We start from the raw sequence: 19,048 nt of genomic DNA, 5'->3' as shown, positions 1-19,048 counted from the left end.
TTGTTCTTGTCGTTGTTGTTAAATGAGCCACTGGACTAAAATAATATAATATAAGTTGTTTAAGGTTAGCTGCTCAGAGCTGCCTTCCATTAGGGACATGCAAATTTATTTTCCGCTAAACATTGCAGCTCGGATAAAAAAAATTAAAAATTAAAAAATGTTCATAAATTATTTAATATTATTATTAAATTTTATTTAATAAATTAATTTTAAAATCTTCCAACCTAAGTTTTTATTTAGCTTTAATAAAGAATTAGCTGTTTTTTAGACACTTGCAGTATCCACATATATTTGAAGGTATCTCACATTAGTTTTAATTAAGTATATATCTTTTAAAACCATAATTAACAATATTTTTAAAATTATAGCTATAAAAATTATCACAATACCAAATATATACTGATATTTTATACTAATAAAATTAAATGGAAGCATAATATTTTTTAAAAATATAAAAAAAATCCAAATTTAAGTAGTAAAAGGCTGAAGGAAATATCCAAATTCATATTCTTGCTTTCACATGCTTCCATTTCCCTTCTCTCCTATCCTAAACCTTCCTCTTCTCAGGCCAATCTTGTCAAAGATTTCTCAGGCCAAATTGTCATTTCAAGGGAAAGAAAAATAAGTACTACCGTATTTTTTATTTCCTGGAATCTTTCCCATTGGAAAGTTTCTTTTTCCTCTTTTCTTTTCAGATCTTTGGCTTGTACTTTTTTTCTAAAATATGACTAGAAATCCTCTCCATTTTACTCCGTCCCAATCTGTGGTTTCTCTTACTTTCTACCTTTCTGCTTTTTTCTAATTTTTGAGCTCTAGATATTCAAAACTGGGTTCTTTTCATACCATTATCCAGACCCTACTCATTTTTTTCAAAGCCCTGAAAGTATTTGCATTGCAAGGAAGTTGTAGCTCATTGGCCTAATTTTGGGTCCCGTTTGTGTCCCTGTTAAAGTTTCAATATTCAACTCCCATTTTTCTATTTCCCCATGCCATCAAAATTTTATTTTTGATGAGGCCATTTGCTGCTATATTCATCAATCTCGTGTTCCTACTTCCTAGTCAAATATTAGATGATCCCATTTTGATTTTCATTTGTACTCTGGTCTAAAAGGGAGATTGATCTTACTGCGGTGGTCAAGGTGGTACACACACTGGCTTCTTGATTTTTAATCAGCTTTCCTGCCCTTGTAAAGTACCCTTGTAAAGTACCAAAGTCCCATTCTTTAGACCCTTCTTGAATTTGTAGTCGCTCCATTGTCATTGTTTTCTGCTTGATTAAGCATACAATCCTTGAAATTCTTAGATTTAGTCGTGTTTTTGACTAATAATCGTTGACATGTGATTCGTTGGCTTTAATTTTTGTGTCAATGATCATCTTGAATCTCTCCTGTTTCGTAAGCTTCATTGTGTTTAAGCTGTCTACTTTTTTACTACATGCTGCTGTGCCTCCGATGTGTAAATTGAGGTCCAGTGAATTTCGTCTCTCCTGCTTTTTTAGAGGCTTCTAAGTAGTCACTGAATCTGCTGTTTGTTTTGTTGCATATCTAAGCATTTCAAGCATGCTTAAGCAGGGCAATTTCTTGTTCAGCTCACCTTTCCTTCTATGTGTCTTCCTTTGGTTCTTTCTCATTCATATTGTTGTTTCACATATTCCCTTGGGGTCAAAGCTTTATGTAGAGGAAAATAACTTGTGGGTTTCCTCCAATGGTGATTTTGCTGTTGGATTCGTTAACCATTCTGAGCAGCCTAATCAGTATAGTGTAGGGATACGTTTCAATTCAAAATCTATTCCTTTCCCCAAGCAAACTGTGGTTTGGGTTGCTGGAGCTGATGTCACTGTGGGTAACAAGTCCTTTTTCCAGCTTTCTCAAAACGGGGAGCTGGTATTGGTTGATTCTTTGTGGGGAGTTACTGTGTGGACCAGCAACACGAGCCAATTAGCTGTTGCTTCGGCTCTTCTTCGTAATGATGGCAATCTTGTTCTATTGAATAGAAAGAAGGATGTTGTTTGGCAAAGTTTTGATAATCCATCCGACACACTTCTTCCAAGCCAGAATTTACCTGTTCATAAAACCCTTAGAGCAGCAAGCAGAAATTCTGTTTCAAGTTATTACAGTCTTCTTATGAATGCTTCAGGTCAGTTACAGCTGAAGTGGGAAAGCGATGTTATTTACTGGTCCAGAGGAAATCCTTCTAGTTTGAATCTTGGCGTCGTCCTTACCTCCGGTGGAGTCCTGCAACTTGTGGACCACAATCTGAATCCTGTTTGGTCTGTTTTTGGGGAAGACCACAATGACAGTGTAAAGTTTCGGTTACTTAAATTAGACATTGATGGTAATCTGCGGATATACTCATGGGTAGAAGCTACAGGGTCATGGAGATCAGTTTGGCAAGCCGTTGAAAATCAATGCAATGTTTTTGCAACCTGTGGCGGGCATGGCATCTGTGTTTTCAATACATCAGGATCTCCCGAATGCCGATGCCCTTTCAAGACAACATCTTCATCCAACTTGAAATGTTTTGCACTGAATTGTGATTCTAATCACAGTATGGATACTTATGAGCACACTTTTCTGTATGGGATTTATCCACCAAATGAATCTATCACCATTACTAGTTTACAGCAATGTAGAGGGTTGTGCATGCAGGACCCGGCTTGTACAGCTGCAACCTTCACAAATGATGGAACTGCTCAGTGCCGAATGACGACAAGTCCATACTTCTCTGGGCATCAAAACCCCTCTTTAAGTTCGATATCTTTTGTTAAGACATGCTCGGACCCCATAGCTGTTAATCCCCATAATTCAAGTTCTTCTCCATCACTATCTCCAGTCAAACGGTCTCATGGGTTGTGCCTTTCTTGTCAAATTGGTGGAGCAGCCTCAGGCACATTACTTTTATTTGTTGTTGTTCAATTAGGGATTGGCTACTTCATCTATAGAAGAAGAAATCGGATTTTGAGGAAAGCTGCTTTGGCTTACACAGGCCGTAACTCTAAGGGTGTGATGATGTTTCCATTTACAGAAATCAAGGACATCACTGGGAATTTCAAGCACCAGATAGGGCCAGGTGTGTATAGAGGTGCACTTTCAAACCAACAGCCAGTAGCAGTCAAAGACCTTGACGAAACCATTGAAGAAAGGAAGTTTCGAGCTGCTGTATCGAAGATAGGAAGTATACATCACAAATACCTGGTGAAGCTGAATGGCTATTGCTGTGAGTTAGGCCATAGATATTTGGTCTACGAATATGTCAAAAATGGTTCTCTGGACAAATGTATCGAAGATGATGAGTTGAATCAAAGACTGACTTGGAGAAGGAGAGTTGACATATGCTTAACTGTGGCGAAGGCTATTTGTTATTTGCACACGGGATGTAGGGAGTTTATAAGCCATGGAAATTTGAAATGTTCAAACGTGGTCCTGGATAAAAATTACGAGGCCAAGGTGAGTGAATACGGGTTGGAAATGGTTCGTCCTGAGGAATCATACGGTGGAGAGAAAGATGTGGCGGATTTTGGCAAGATGGTGCTGATATTGATAACCGGGCGTCCAGAAGTCAAGGATCTTTGGGAGTGGACCTATGAGGAATGGATCCAGGGGCACCCAGAGAGGGTGATTGATAAAAGACTTGATGATGGCGTGGATTTAAAGGAGCTAGAGCGAGTGTTACGAATTGCTTTCTGGTGCCTTCAATCAGATGAACAGATGAGACCTTCAATGAGCGAGGTAGTGAAGGTATTGGAAGGGTCATTGACAGTTGATCCCCCACGACCTCCTTTCAGTCAAAGTTTATCAGAAAAAGAGTCCCTGGAGTCAGGCTCCAAACCTCAAAGTCCAATGGAACCATGAAGATCAGTTAGTTTATTAGCTTTCCCACTATGGTCTATATAGTAGAACTAACACTGCTTGGTGGTAAAATTCAGCACCTGCTTTGATATGCTCATGCCATTTTTCCATCAACTGCCTGAGTATATGGACTCCTGTAAGAAGAAGAAGTTCCGTTGAGTCTTATAGTTTGAAATCAAAATGCAACTTCATACGCACTTTGGGATGCCATATTTGCAAGATAAATGGTGGTTCTAATGCGATTGATGCATAGCCTCAAGCTTTTTTGGGGGGCTTACTCATCGTTCTTCTCTCTGATATGGAATGCCAGAACAGTCAACCACTAGGGTTGTAAACCTATGAAACCTGCGACCTCTTTGGCAACTTCTCCTCAAGGCACGTCGCCTGAAACTAGTAAGCCAGTGCCTAATTCAACTACTTTTTTACCAACAATTGCCTGCTCTCGTTTTTGGAGGGAAGGATGTGGAAGGGCTTGAAGCTTGACGGTCCATGAAACTTGATGTTGATGGCTGGCCCATTTTAGGTTTGTTTGCAATATCAAAACTCTATTTTCATAATGAGTGGGCCTTGTTACCAGTATTCAAGTAGACCTTTACCTAAATTCTAGGTTGGTTTGAAACAGCCTAATTAATTATTTAGTTGTCTTTTTGGAGGAAAATAATTGCATTATTATTATTATTCTTTATTTGTTTAATCTGCTTTCCCTTCCGTCTTCAAGGCCCTTTTGTCCGGCAAGGCAGCGACTGCAATAGGTTTCAACTAAACCCCCACATTGGCGATAAAAAAGAAAAAGAAAAAAGGCAGCCCTCCTTAAATCTATTAAACTTCTAACCTGTATCATTTAACTAGAAGCAATAATTTTTTTTTAAAAAATTTGATTTATTTTTCAACCAACCAATCAAATGTTAAATGATAATTTTTTTTTAAAAAATCAAATATACAAAAGGATATAAAAATATTAATTATGAGAAAAAAAAAGCTTAAGCCCATATGAGTTAACCCGTTAAGCCCATTAGATTAAGTTGTGAGATCGGGATAACCATATAAAAATAAAAGCAAAAAAACCCACTAAGTCTTTTTTTTTTTTAAAAAAATCAATGTCAAATTATGAGATAGAAAAAAAAATTAAAACAAAATAATGCCAGGCCTTGATCAAAAGCATCAAGTATAAGAAAACCATGAATGCCAATTTTTAACAAATCAAATATTGAAGGATGAAATAAAAAAATTAATCACACAAAAACAATAATTGAAAGCCCAAAAGGTGTGAGTTCATCCGAGTTAACCCGTCAAATCCACATGCAAGTTCATGAGATTAAGATAAGCCTATAAAAAGAAAAACAAAGAAAACCATGAAGCCTATTTTTTTTTTTAAATCAACGTGGAGTAATGAAATTAAAAAAAAAACAAGTAAAAAAAATGATGTGAACTCGCAATGAGAGCCATTTGAATAGAAGCAAAACACGAAGCCTAAATTTCAATAAATCAAAAGTCAAATGATGAAATTGAAAAACAAATTTAATCACACAAAAAAAAATTCAAAAGAAAAAATAGCAATTAAAAAAATAAGGATTAAATTTGAAAAACAAAACAAATTAGATGATGGATAATTTTGGATTAAAATGTTAAATTGAAAATAAAAATCAATTTCACAAAAGAATTAAAGAATAAACCTCCAAGAGAATGAGGATCAAATCTAAAACAATTAACAAATTTAAAATTTTAATTAAAGGATGAAATTGAAAACAATTAAAAGTTCACAAAAGAGGTAAGAAAGAAAATGAAGAAAAAAAATCAAGACCAAATTTGAAAAATAAAAAATTTAGATTAAAGGATGGAATTCAAAATAAATAAAAAAAACTTACAAAAAGAAAAAGGATACAAATTAAAAATTTATAAGAATGAGGACTGATACTAAAATATTCCAAACCAAGGCGATTGCCCTGAAATTTTCAATGTCAGGTGCGAATTATGAGAAAGGAGGGAAAAAAAGAGAAAAAAAAGCCTCCAACAACAATTCGACCATCACAAGCAAACACGCATCGCCTCTTGAGAAAGACGATGCCACTGGATATTGACTGACATGATAAAAAAAATCTTTTACCATCACATAACTTGTCATGCACGGCTTAAAAATTACAGAACTTTCAACGCGCTTGACTAGTTTGAATTTTTATTATTTTTTGAATTATTTTAAAGACCAATGTACCTATCTACTGATATGAAAATAATGAAAAAACCAAAGGAAAATACAAAAATGGCCCAAGAAAAACATAAAATAAATATTGAAACTGGGGTAATTTAGTAAATTTAATGTGCTTTGAATATTTAATATTTTTTTTGTTTTTGAAAATATAAATTTACCTCTCTACCCATTTGATTATAAATAAACCCAGAAAGGAATACAAAATTTCCCCCTAAAAAAACTTAATTAAATTTGAAACTGAGAGTAATTTAGTAAAATTAATGTGGAATAAAATGTGAAACCTAAAAAAATTTCCTTGAAACTAGCTATCAATTTTATTTTCTTAAGGTATTGAAGGTATTTTATTGCTAAAAAAAGAAAAGACCTTTATACCTCTCAAAAAAATAAAAATGACAAATAAATCACGTCAAAAAAATCATTTCACTCTTGACCTAAGCATTCTTGGTTGATATAGTAAAGGGCAAAATCATCAAATCACTATTACAATCTACAATAATTACTTTCTAGTGGTATAATTTGTTTTCTCACACCTTATAAATTTTGTTAAATTACTAGATTATAAACTTTTTTTGGTATGATAGATATAATTTTATTTAAATTCAAATAATGATTGAATAAATGTAATTTTTATATAATTATTTTATCCAATGAATATTATTAAATACAATCAAAATCTAATCTCATAAATACACACACATCTATATCATATAAATATATGAATGGAACATTTTATATATTTTTTTGATACAATACAATATACACATAATCATAATATTAAAAAAATACCTTAATTTTTTCTTAAAAAAAACAGAATATAAGCAGATTGTTGCATTTTGCTTGAAAAGAATTAAAATTTTAATGACTCATGTACGAATAAATTTGCAGAGAAGATTAGCCTTCTGGCTCCACAAACATATGCACCATTGCGAGTACCATTTCCTCTCCAAAGCATAGTTATAGATCGATGCTTTATTTAGTAACTCGGCAGAAAGAGAAAAGGGCTTCTTGTATACTTGCCCCCATGCTGAGTTGGGCACAAAGGGAATAACAATAATCTCAAGCACCTCCCTGTGCCCCACATCATATAATGCCGTTTGATTCTTTACTGATAAAGCCTTATCTCTTGTATTGAAAAGTGGTAAGCCTTTATATTAAGAAAAATATATCTTACTGATTCTCCTTCGCTATAACTTCTTGGTATATGCACTGAAAGTGTCTACAAGCTGGAGAACATATATCCAGGAAATAGATAGGAAGTTGCAGATTCATTTCTTTAATCTGTGCTGAGTTATTTCCTACTCCAAAGGAGTGTCCAATCCTAACAGGATTTGGTACAGGTTTGAATGAATTTCTTCTTCAAGTGGTAGTAGTTAGTGTTTGCTGCTGTAATGTTATTTTGGATTTACTTGATCCAGGTCAGAGGCTTTTGAAGTTTTCAAATGGTTATTAAATAGTGTTTTGGAATGTTCCTGTTGCTGTCTTGCAAGTCATGAATGCCTTTCAGGTGAGAGGCACTGTTAGCTAGTGAGTGTCTCTTTCTTAAACTTCATCAGCTGTATCTTTCACAAAGCCAAAAGGAAGTCTTATCAATCCATTACATCCACCTGAAAAGAGCATCTATAGCTAGCTACTGCATCAATTTCAGCCCTTCCTATTAGAATTCAATATTTAGCAGTCCAAGCTTATTGATCAAGCCCTCACATGGCTCCATCGAATACAAGAAGATCAACAAGATGCAAGAGGCAACAGATTGTGCCAAAATGCGAAGAACCATCAAGGGATCTGCCTTGCAGTCAGAGCACTACTTCTACCAGCTCCAAAGAGTCATGCACTGTCAACATTAATGACCAAGAAGGTGATAAGGACATCGTTGGCTGTTCTACACCAAAGGCTCAAAGATTCAAAATACCTGAGATCTTATCTTGTCCACCAGCTCCAATGAAGAGAAGGGTAACTACAAAGTGCTCGTCAAAGAAATCTCCCATAGTCTTTTTTGCTCCGCCAGATATAGAGCTTTTCTTCTTCTTTGCATTTCGTGATAATATCCCAGCTTAATTAATTGATGTGCTTATACTGGTTCTATGGATGCCTTCTATGTACTAATATTTGCAACTTAATGATGGCCATTTAAGTGTGCAATTAGTAATTAGGGCTTGAAGATTGAGCAATCAACCTTGATTGCAGATTTGTGCTAGCTAATTATTTCAGTAGGGTTTTGTATTTTATGGATGTATGTGCCTATAAATGCTGAATCTTTAATTTCATTCTCTCTATTTCCCCCCCTAATACGCTTTTTAATTTGTTAAAACGATCTTGTGGATTAATTTTGTTAATTTCTTGATAATCACTTTTAAGACGTGAGATATGCAAGATCAGCGCTGCGGATTGAATAAAACATATAGTGCTTAATTGCTAGCTCCATTAGAAGCCCTTACAGAACTGTGATTTCTTTTCTTTCATGTGAATGTTACTTTGTAGAGGGAAAGAAAAGAAAAACAAGAAAAGCTTCTTTTTTAGTGTGACCTCGATGATTGAGTATTCTTCTTTTGCTTTTTCCTGTTGAACTTTTTGCTACCGTCGACAGTATATAATCTTAGTAATCTTGGCATCTTCATCTAATATTCATACTGTTTCTCTCAGTCTTCATTCTCATGTTAACATGAAAACATGCAATTTTCTTGCTGTGCTAGCTTCTGCACCATAATTTGATCGTCACACTATGGTTTGACACTTACTCACAACGAGCTGCCTATAAATAAATTAATTAGAAATGTATCTCAAGGTCATATATATATATATATATATATATATATATATATATAAAGAATTTAAATGTATTCTTTGGGAGAATTTTATATGAACACTGAAACTTTTTTTTTTTAATTCAGCCTCTTTTTTTTCCCATTTCCCTCCATGTTTTATTTCAATTATGTTTTTTTTCTTTAATTTCATTCTTAATTTTTTATTAATAGTCGCGTGGGTTGTTTTGGACCAACTAAGTTGACTAAATCACGTCAAAGAAACTCCAACACAATTTAATCATAAACCCGTGCCAAGTAAGGAATTGGGTTAAGAGGTTTTTTTTCTCCTGTTAATCTCATCATTTTTATCTCAATTTTATTCTTAGATTTTTTTTACCGGTCAACCATGTTATTTTTGAATCGAACAAGTCGGCTAAGTCACATCAATACAACTCTTACATGATTTAAACTAGATAAGAAGTTAGGTCGAGAAGTTTTTTATATCAATTTCATCCTCAAATTTTTTTAGCGTAAAAAAAGATATTTAGACAACTATAGTGTTTTCACAAAAGAAAGAGAAGTTGAGATTCAGGTCATTGATATAATTGAATTTAATAGCCTTGGTTAATTTAATAATAGAATAAAAAAAAGAATAGACAACAATAACATAGAAATCAAACAATAAAAATTTGGTATGAGTCAACCTAGGTTATCCCGTAAAATCTGTGAATCGACACCTGAAATTAGGATAACCAGACTAATCTTTCAAACTCATGACCTGGATTTTAAAGATAAATTTATCTCATAGAAATCAAACTCGAAAAAATAACAAAGCTAATTTTTTTGTTAACAGAATCTCAATCAATAAAATGACAAGAAATGAAATTAAAAGAAGAAGAAGAAAGTTTGAATATAAAAAAGATCTAAAAAAAAATAGCAATTAAAAGAATAATGACTAGATTTGATATAAAAATAAAATAACATAACATAACATAAAATAAAATATGAAGAGATGCAATTGAAAAATAAATAGCAATTAAAAGAATACCAACTAGATTTGATATAAAAATAAAATAAAATATTGAGAGATGCAATTAAAAAAAAATTCAATTAAAAAAATAATTTTAAAAAATAAGGATCAAATTTAATAAATAAACAAATCAATAGAGGATGAAATGGAAAGAAAATGTCAATTCTATGAATTATTTAAAAGAAAACAAATAGTAATAAAAAACAACGATCAAATCTGAAAGAAAAACAAATCGAAAGGTTGCTTTGGAAATCCATAAGGTTAAGTGTGAAAATCGAGGAGAGAGAAAAGAAGAAAAAAAATATCATTGACGTCAAACTAGAGGTCCGTTAGTCACACGCACAACCCAATGATGGAAGGGCCACTGTGAAGATTCAAAACCTGTCGTAGAAGCCAATGTTTAATGGCCGAAAGATGTTGCGTGTGTTGTTCAGAAAGCGCAAAAAAAGCCACTTGCGTTAAAAAAAAAGAAGAAGAAATAACCATATTTTAATATATTTTTGTTTTAAATAGTATGTTAGTCATTTTATTATGTGAAAAAAAATAAAAATACTTTATTACCCCCTTTGTCCAGGTTAAATTTTTTTTTCTAAGAATGATAAAATTATGATTTTATTGTTATAATCTATAGTGCTAATGAGAATGAGACAAGAGTTACAGTAAATCTTCTACAGTAAACCATCTTTAATAAAGGTTGAATTGTCATGAAAAAGAAAATTATAATAATATCGTTTTAAGAAAAAATCAAGTTTTTTTTTTTTTTTAACTCAATTATGCGGTCCATAATTCAAATTAGCTGATTTACTCATCAAGTAAAGTCAGGGCGGCAATTATTAAGGCTCTCCCAGAAAGCAGTCATCGTATCAGAGCCTGGGCGTATTTGATTTGTTGCTTGGTGGGTTGGATAATGGCGTCAGGTGGAGGTGGAACCCTACCACAGCATATTCCTAGCACATAGCGTGTGCGGTGCTGGATGGCGTATCATTTCGTGTACAGGACACACACGTGAAGCGAATCTCCTCCATGTTTTCTCGTGAATTTATTTCCCCGAGAAAATGGAGTTATTTGTTAAAGTTACCTTGGCTAGGTAATTTTTTCCACATGGGTCGGATCTTGGGCCAATGTACTGGGCTTTCTTGGATAAAATTTGGGGCCTGTATTCTTGAACAATTCTAGTTGTCATTCTAGATATATCCACAATGTAAAAGAAGCCCAAATTAGCCCATAGACCATAACTCTGCAATCTTCCTATAGCCCATCAGGAGGAACATATTTCTAGTTTGTACATCATTTTTCACATCAAAACAGGGAAACGGCTAGCACAATCAAGCCCTTGCGCGCTTGGACTAAAAATGAAGAAAGTCTGGGCTCTCGTGTAATAAAATTTGGTTATTTCTTATAATTGAAAAATTGAGATTCAAGTTTTTAAACCAATAAAACCAGAATCACAAGCTGATTTCACTGAAAACAATATCTAAAAACATATCAAAAACCTAAATAACCCTATGTTAAAAACTTAAAAGCAAAACAAATCAAAATAAACTTGTGGGATTTTGATTTTCTGTCACGGTTAAAGGCTTAAACAGCCTCCATTCTCTCTCAAACCAACTTAATAAAATCAAGATTGGTTTTTTTTTGTGTCTCTCGTGTCTTGGACTTGTGATTAAAGGTTGTTTCCAAAGCGAGCCAGACGTCATGTGCGGTGAAGAGTCCAACAATTTCAGCCAATGCCTCTCCAGTTAGGGAGGATCGGAGGAGGCAAAAAAGAAGTGTTGATTAGCTTCTTTCTAAGACAAATATTTGTCACTTGGTGTTTGAGAGTTGAGAGAATCAAATTTTGGATGTTGAACAATGGAACCATCAATATGACCGACAAGGTCTTGGCTCTCAATGAAGGGAAGGATTTGACTATGCCAAATGAGGAAATTAGCAGAAGATAATTTGACAGTGATCAAATGAATAAGGGTGGTGAAGGGCAGAGGGGCAGAAGGGTTTTCGGTGGCCATTGGAGAGAAGATGAAAGGATTGAAGGGAGGTTAATCCAGGAGCTCTGATACCATTAATGTGGATGACAAATTTTATTTATAGTTGCAGAATTACATGTAATCTTTGCAAGAATGGAAATGATTTCCTAGAATCAATTACATAGCTATAATCAAGGATCAATTCTTTCAACAATGCTAAGGCTACATTATCATAAAGATAAAAATCATCTGCAATTGAATCAATTAGTTTCAACAAAATCTGCTCAGTATATTGCTCTTTCGGGGAAGATTATCATTTAAAATTCCTCAGTATATTGCTCCATATTTGTTTCAAGCACTCTGTATTTTCGTTGTCATGCTTCAGCCATATCTTCACGAGTCCCGACATTTACATGCAAAGAGAAGGGAAGGAGGTTGTAGAGGGCGTTTCATCAACAAAAAGAAACCTGACACTACAGCCGCTAGTACTGTACCTGATACGCATACCAGCTCTTATGAAACAGTTTTGAGAAATGTTAACAACTCATCAAGCTCTGGATCCAGACCCTTCAACGTTTTCAGAGAGTCCGATTCGCCAAGGAGTAATGGGGAGGCAACAGAGCCCTTGCATCAAAGGCACCCAAATCAGACGTATTCCAGCTGCGGATGCAACCTGCAGTTTCCCTGGTATCATATTTCTAAATTTCTTTGGCTTTCAGAAAAGATGGCGGGAGAAAGGGATCGCAACGTGAACAAATTATGGTGAGTGGGGTAAAGGGTCTGTCTCCAGCATTGCCAATTGCATGAAAGCCCATTTAGCTGAAAGGTGCGGTGGATTCTTCCACACTCTTGAGAGATGAAAGGTGCTTCTCACTTGATAGAATTACCATTCACCTTTTCACATGCAGTAAGGATTTGTTGGGCTTACCACTCTACGCTTTGCTTGATCCTGCTGAAGGTGTTTCTTCAATCATTGTGAATCGTTCATAGCTTTTCTGCAAAGCTTGAGACAATGACCCTGACTCGCGTAGGGAGGAATTAGGTGTTGTGTACATGTATGTTACTGGCAAATCATTCTTGGCTTGTTGTTTGTCACTTTCTTCAGGGGCTGTAGAGGGCTTTCTAGTTAAGTGGATCACCGTTTCCTTGTACTCAATTTATGTAAATTTTACAAAAAGAGTGTGGTTATATGAATCTCCTCCGTGTACTTTTGGAATATCATTTGATTTTTTATAAAATAATCTTTTTTCGGATTTCGATGGTCTGCTTTGAAAAGGAATTTAATACCGAAAAACCCAATCGACAAGGAATTTAATCTTTGATGTGCAAGGAAAAACAAGAAAAAAACCGAAAGAAAAAGTTACGAGCATTTGCATTTGTATTTGCAATCTTTTGCTCAGCTTATCTGGGTCCTCTGTTATGGGGTTTGTTTTATGTCAATGTGGAATTGATCTGTAGGCGAGCCCATCAAGAACCTCTATTAATGGATCGTGTGATGTTGGGGGAATTTGAGTTTGACTTGGTCAAAGCTCGGTTAATAGATTTATTAAGTGAATTTTAAAATGATTTTCTTATAACACAATGTTATTTAGATAAATCACCGGAATGAAGTTGCTATTTTTTTTTATAAAAAAAATGAAAAATTCCTCCCATTTGCTCAAGAAAAAGCTACGAGCATTTGCATTTGTATTTGCTGGAAAATGAGATCCAGGCAAAACGAAAATGATTCATGGAAAAATAAAGCAGCTGCAGACAATGATATTCTTGCTTCCTTCAATTCTTCAGTGCTGTAAAAATCAAGATCAATAACAGTATGATCAGCTTGGTCAAGATCTCCTTTGTTTTGTACAGTTTACCAGATTGATTCTGTTAAATGAAGAACATGATTGGCTCTGACCAAGCATGGTCAAGATCTCCTTTGTTCTATATACTTGAGTTTTTGCAAATGAAAAGAGGCAGGCAATCACAACGCCATAATATCATTTCCTGCGAGCAGATGTCTTGTGGCAAAGAATGCATTCAAAATAAAAAAGAACACAAAATTAAATAAAAATAGGATTTAAGAGTAGATTCATGGATCGCATGGGAAGAGGAAGATGCTTTTTATTTGTGGTGCATCCTGGGCCTCTCATCGAAACCTCTGTAGGCCTATCAAAGTCTGCAGATCGTACAAATGGAAGGTGCTGAATGTGGGAGGTACGCCGGCCCTTAAAAGACACCAACCAATCTAGCAGATTATCACCAACTTGCTCTGTATGTTGCCTCAGTTTGGGTCCCCCCACGAGGAGGTAAAGACAGCAGACAAAAAAAAAAAGGCAACGAATCCAACTTGGAAAAGTTCAGTTAAAGCAGTTCCCCGTACGGTTTTTTTAATGGCAATGGCGTGAAAGGATGATGTTTTTTAAAATAATTTTTATTTAGTAATATATTAAAATAATATTTTTTTATTTTTAAAAAATAATTTTTATATTAATATATTAAATATAATTTAAAAATATAAAAAAATTAATTTTAAAAAAAATTAATTTTACCCAATTCCTTTGTAAGGCAGAACCAAATAAGAAAAAAAACTTCATTCCATAAATCTTCGGCTTATTTATGGACCCCAATACGTTCAACAACACTTCCCTACAATTTTTATTTTGTTTTAGTGTTTTTAAATTTTACTGTGATATTAATAATTTATTATAATTTTTATATTAAAAATAAAAATTGCAAGTTTTTTCTGACGGTATTGAGATTGTATGGGAGCTCTAACAAGTCTTTCGAATCTCTTTCTCTCTTTTTCTTCAATCTCCTCTCATCTATTTCTTTCTCTTCTAGCTGTCTTTTTGTGCCGTCCCGTATCTTCTTCAAGCCATTAGATTAAAACATGTATATTGACTTTGATCAATTTAAATGCTTGGAGGGGAATTAATTTGAATGAGAATGGCAAGTTGCGCACGGGTAATCCTAGCTAGCACATGTAATACTTGCGCAGCACACCTAGCTAAGCAGATCGCAGGCTGCACATTGGTGGTCAACTTGTAGTGCATTCCTTTATGATATTTGAAATTATACGCATCTTCCAACCCTTCCATCTTCATGCAAACGCAATCTTGAAAAGATTTTAACCCTTCTTAATATGCTTTCGAAAAGGCAGATCTTTCAGCTAGTATTAATGCAAAAGATGACAATCGGCGCATAGATTGTAGAGTGGATACATAACGCCAATGAACACCGCTTGACATTATAAAAAATGTTCTTTCAACCTGTGATGAGTAGAAACATGTAGACAAATGCACCTGGATTGCACTGCCACGACTATTACCTACTCTAATCTGCTTGCTTGAAACAATGATGTGAAATGAACTTTGTTATATTTTACCAAGATGATCGTGAACGCGCCCGTACAAATCATAAATCATCTCATTGCTGGCGAGGGAATAGTACTTGACTAACTGTTCAAACGTTAATCCAAGTCGTCTCCTTTCTAAAACAGGCAAATAATGAAAAAAAATGGAGATGATATCAAGACAAGGGATTATTACAAAAAATCATGTTTCGAGCTTAGTCACCGTTCCCTTTCTTAAGAATATAAAGCAGAGACAACTGGGAGATTTTGAAGTTCGTGAAAGCATGTTAGTATCTATGAGGCTGGAGTCGTTAGCTTGGTTGATTGATCCCATTCAAGTCATCTGAAAATGAGTCAGTGGCATACACGTCAAGCCCTCTTGTTCGTCCAGGAGCCCCTCCCTTGAGTGAGGATACATCCAGTACTATCCTGCTCAACCCACATCATGGTAGTTGTAAGTAAACAATCACACCATTCAAATAACTTACAAGAGATCATAATGTTGAATATAAGATTCTTGAAGAAAGATAGTGGAACTAACAAGCTCTTTGATGTTTTCTCTAGTTCTGGAGTTCCATAGTTTATGATAATCTTGTTATCCATTTTCGAAACTGAATGGTCAGCGGGCAGATCAATCCCTTGGGGTGCTGGATCGACAAAGCATCATATTAGCTACATTTTCTTAGACATTAAAGACTTGCATATTTTACCGAAGCAGATGAAATAAGTTAATCATGGATTTATGTTGATGACAGATATCTTACCTGATATCTGGGTAGCTGCGGCAGCTCCATCTATCCCAAGAAGTTTCTGCAGCAAATCAGAGAGCGCTACCTGAATATAAAGCATTTGAAAGTAAACTCTGCATGGATGCAATATCAAGTAGCACAGCATTACCTTAAGACTCTCATAACAGTCATCCAGATTATCGTTATACAAGATATGATCAAAGATGCCCGATGATTTTCCTTGCTCCATCTCCACCTCTGCATTTTGGAGTCGCTTAAGGATCTGCTCCTCTGTCTCAGTACGTCTGTTGATCAGATTCAAGTTAGAACAAGTGCAGGAAGATACAAGAATGGTTAGGAATTTGTATGAGCTTCTGACTTACCTTGAACGGAGGCGAGTCTCAAGCTCCTCCATTGAGGGGGGACAAATAAAGATGAGGATTGCTTCCAGAGAACTAGCACTCACTGATCTTGCTCCTTGAACATCGATGTCAAGAATGCACCTCTGCAAGACCAAATGAAATAGCAAAATAAAATCAATAAGCTTCTTGGAAAAACATTTTGAGTTTGCAGATGCAAGTATTTTGATTAAGTTGAGGTCTTTCTTTTAGAAAAGGTTCTTTATATGGTTTCTGAAGACATTCAGCAAAAGCAATCCAAATTCATTATCATTTCTTGGTTGATCCAGTACCTAATTACCATTGCATTGCTATGAATACCTAACATTGCAACCACAATAGGTATCCACAATTGCTTATAACAAAGTAATATAGAATGAGCAAGAAAAGGAGGAGAAGAAATATTCACCTTCCCCGCATCAGTTACCACCTCAACAGCTTCAATACTGGTCCCGTACAGATTTCCATGAACAGAAGCATACTCAACGAATTTCCCATCTTTTATCTCTTTCTCCATAATACTTTGCTGGGTGAAATGGTAATGAACCCCATCCTTCTCCATGCCTCTTGGTGCACGGGTTGTGTGGCTAACAGAAAACCCAAACATAGATGGGAATTCCTTCATAAGCATGGATATTAATGTTCCTTTACCCACTCCAGAAGGACCACTTATGACAACTGGTTTCTCAGCATCGCCCCTTACCCCCTTACTCCAGGCAACAACCTCAGTCCCCCGAATTTTTTTCTGCTCCCTGACAAACCAAGTGTCCACCTGCCAAAATTAAAACAAATTAATTATCTTAAGAAGACACAATTAGGGAATCGTGTAAACATCACATTCAATATATTGGCAATGTTGCAAATGGAATTTGAGAACAGTTTATTAACATTTTTGGAGAGTGATGAAAATGATATGAAGGTTGTGGTTTATCATTTTGGTAATGCCTTTATTTTTTTTTCATTTCATATATCGTTGGAAACAGAGTAGAATCTTAACATTTCCCTTAATAAATCTCCAGAAGATTCTGAAATACCAACCTCAAGAAACAAAATGCAGTCATCAGGGGCGGACCCCTTCTTAACTATCAAAATACGATCATCATTCAATGATATGGCTGAGAGACCTTTACATGAGTTAGGTTTTGATCCCAGCACGATAGGAGTTACCCTGAAAAACGTGAAAATTCTACCACGATAAGCAATCTCAACTCTAAACCAGAACCCCAATGAAGGAACACTCTCTCTTAGGCAGAAATATCAGCTCACCAATTGCCAGTAGCTTTGTCAAAAATTCGAACTTCAACAGGCAATGTTGACTCATCGTTGCCACCAATGACATACTACCCAAAAAGAATCTCAATTAGCAAGATCATTGACCGGATTAACCAAAAGAGGGAATGAGGTTGTTTTAGAAGAGAGTCAAATCAACGCAACAAGCTCACTTACAGTTTTATCACCGATAGTTGTGGTGGTTTTGCAGCCTTTGAATTTTGAGCCAAATCCATTTTCAAATCCAATCTGATTCTGCAGATCATCCACAATGAAAGCTGGAGCTTCTCCCTAGAGAACAAGCCCGAATTCGAGAATTAGAGCACAAGAAAGCAACCAAATGAATCCACATTTCCAAGTTGCTGAATAATAGCATTGCCTCAGGTTCCTGCACATCTTATTTGACCAATTATAACCCAATATAACATAAAAATTAAATACGTGAAAGCTCACCATGGAGCAACTATTTCTCCAATGCAAGATCCTCCTGATCAATCAACATGGAAAGATGAGTGATTAAATAAAAAAAATCCGTATTTCTTGATCTAGCATCAGAACGAACTCAATATAAGCAAGCAGCAAAAGATAGAGCAAAAATTCCAAACTTGACAATAACAGAACAAAACTTACTCCAAAAATCAAAACCCAGATTTAAAAATGCTTAAAAACCCCATATACGTGCATTATTAAATAATCTATATTGGTTTTCTGTTTTAAAAGAAAAATCCTCTAAAACCCCATGCCTAAAATTAAAAACGAAAACAGCTGCGAACAATTATCTCAGAAAGTGTCAGCAACATCAAAACTCTAAAAAAATCTCCTCAGTATGGCAAAGTTCTGCGGATGAAGTCATTGATAAGGGCTAAAAGAACCAATGAAGCAAAAAGCAAAACAGTCTAAAACAAAGAAAAAGAAAAGAGATTGAGACCCATGATATACCTGAGATATAAGCAAAAAAGATTCAGAAAGAAACAATCTTTGAATGTCAAGCTGGTGATATTTGTCAAGGGAGGTCAAGTTTTGTTCTTTATGAAGGGTACTATGCGATAGGTTTTTTTTTTTTTCTTTGTCAAAGAAGAACGACCTTAGGATACGAGAAGAAGCTGGAAGACAAATTGCATTTGAAGAGGCTGGTGTTCATATCTGTAGGCGGTTAGAGAGAGAGAGGGTTTTTTAGAGAGAAAAAGAGAGAAGGTGGTGGCTTATGGGTCGTGTTCATTCACGAAACTACAAGACCAGTTCTTATTTTCTTGACTCTTTTTTGTAATGTAATGCAAGGGACCTGGTGGTTGTTTTTCTAAATTGATTTTTGTTTTGAAATATATCCTTTAAATTTTATTTTTAATATCAGGATTTAAAAATTTTCACATAAACAAACATACTCTATACAACTTTTTATTTATTTATTTATTATTTTGAACTTTTACCTTAAAAAAATTACTTGGGTATACGAATCTAAGAAAAACAGTAAAATATAGCACCGCTTTTGAGGCTTTGGGAGGCAGGGGAATTTGTAGAAGTGGCTATGAT

At 34.9% G+C, this 19,048-nt stretch overlaps 2 protein-coding genes and 1 long non-coding RNA gene across 3 annotated transcripts; 1 reads left to right on the top strand and 2 right to left on the bottom strand.

Annotated features, from left to right (window-relative positions):
• Positions 1-525: 525 nt before the first annotated feature.
• LOC133676663 (G-type lectin S-receptor-like serine/threonine-protein kinase SD3-1) lies at positions 526-4,542 on the top strand. The gene has a single exon (XM_062098377.1). It carries the CDS (start codon positions 1,560-1,562, stop codon positions 3,849-3,851), a length of 2,292 nt encoding a protein of 763 aa, XP_061954361.1. The 5' UTR covers positions 526-1,559; the 3' UTR covers positions 3,852-4,542.
• Positions 4,543-11,933: 7,391 nt separating this feature from the next.
• Positions 11,934-12,961, bottom strand: LOC133676498 (uncharacterized). Its single transcript, XR_009835619.1, has 2 exons — positions 12,284-12,961; positions 11,934-12,180 (listed from the first exon to the last, which is right to left on the bottom strand). It is a non-coding gene; the product is annotated as an uncharacterized LOC133676498 (long non-coding RNA).
• A 2,165-nt stretch (positions 12,962-15,126) lies between these two features.
• On the bottom strand, positions 15,127-18,766 carry LOC133676524 (guanylate kinase 2-like). Its single transcript, XM_062098204.1, has 11 exons — positions 18,458-18,766; positions 17,972-18,005; positions 17,696-17,809; positions 17,516-17,589; positions 17,288-17,417; positions 16,659-17,021; positions 16,235-16,356; positions 16,021-16,156; positions 15,888-15,933; positions 15,665-15,770; positions 15,127-15,552 (listed from the first exon to the last, which is right to left on the bottom strand). Exons 2-11 carry the CDS (start codon positions 17,972-17,974, stop codon positions 15,435-15,437), a joined length of 1,212 nt encoding a protein of 403 aa, XP_061954188.1. The 5' UTR covers positions 17,975-18,005; positions 18,458-18,766; the 3' UTR covers positions 15,127-15,434.
• Positions 18,767-19,048: the final 282 nt, after the last annotated feature.

This window comes from Populus nigra, chromosome 17 (assembly GCF_951802175.1).
Source record: "Populus nigra chromosome 17, ddPopNigr1.1, whole genome shotgun sequence".
Lineage (NCBI taxonomy): Eukaryota > Viridiplantae > Streptophyta > Magnoliopsida > Malpighiales > Salicaceae > Populus > Populus nigra.
This window is presented reverse-complemented; position numbering and strand designations above follow the sequence as displayed.

Excerpts from the sequence above, each read along its gene's own strand:
- LOC133676524 (XM_062098204.1), bottom strand. Across the intron at positions 16,157-16,234 it reads GAGACTCGCCTCCGTTCAAG|ACGTACTGAGACAGAGGAGC; the intron begins GTAAGTCAGAAG and ends TCTGATCAACAG. Across the intron at positions 15,771-15,887 it reads CGCAGCTACCCAGATATCAG|CACCCCAAGGGATTGATCTG; the intron begins GTAAGATATCTG and ends TTGTCGATCCAG.
- LOC133676663 (XM_062098377.1), top strand. The coding sequence starts at position 1,560 with ATGCTTAAGCAGGGCAATTTCTTGTTCAGCTCACCTTTCCTTCTATGT.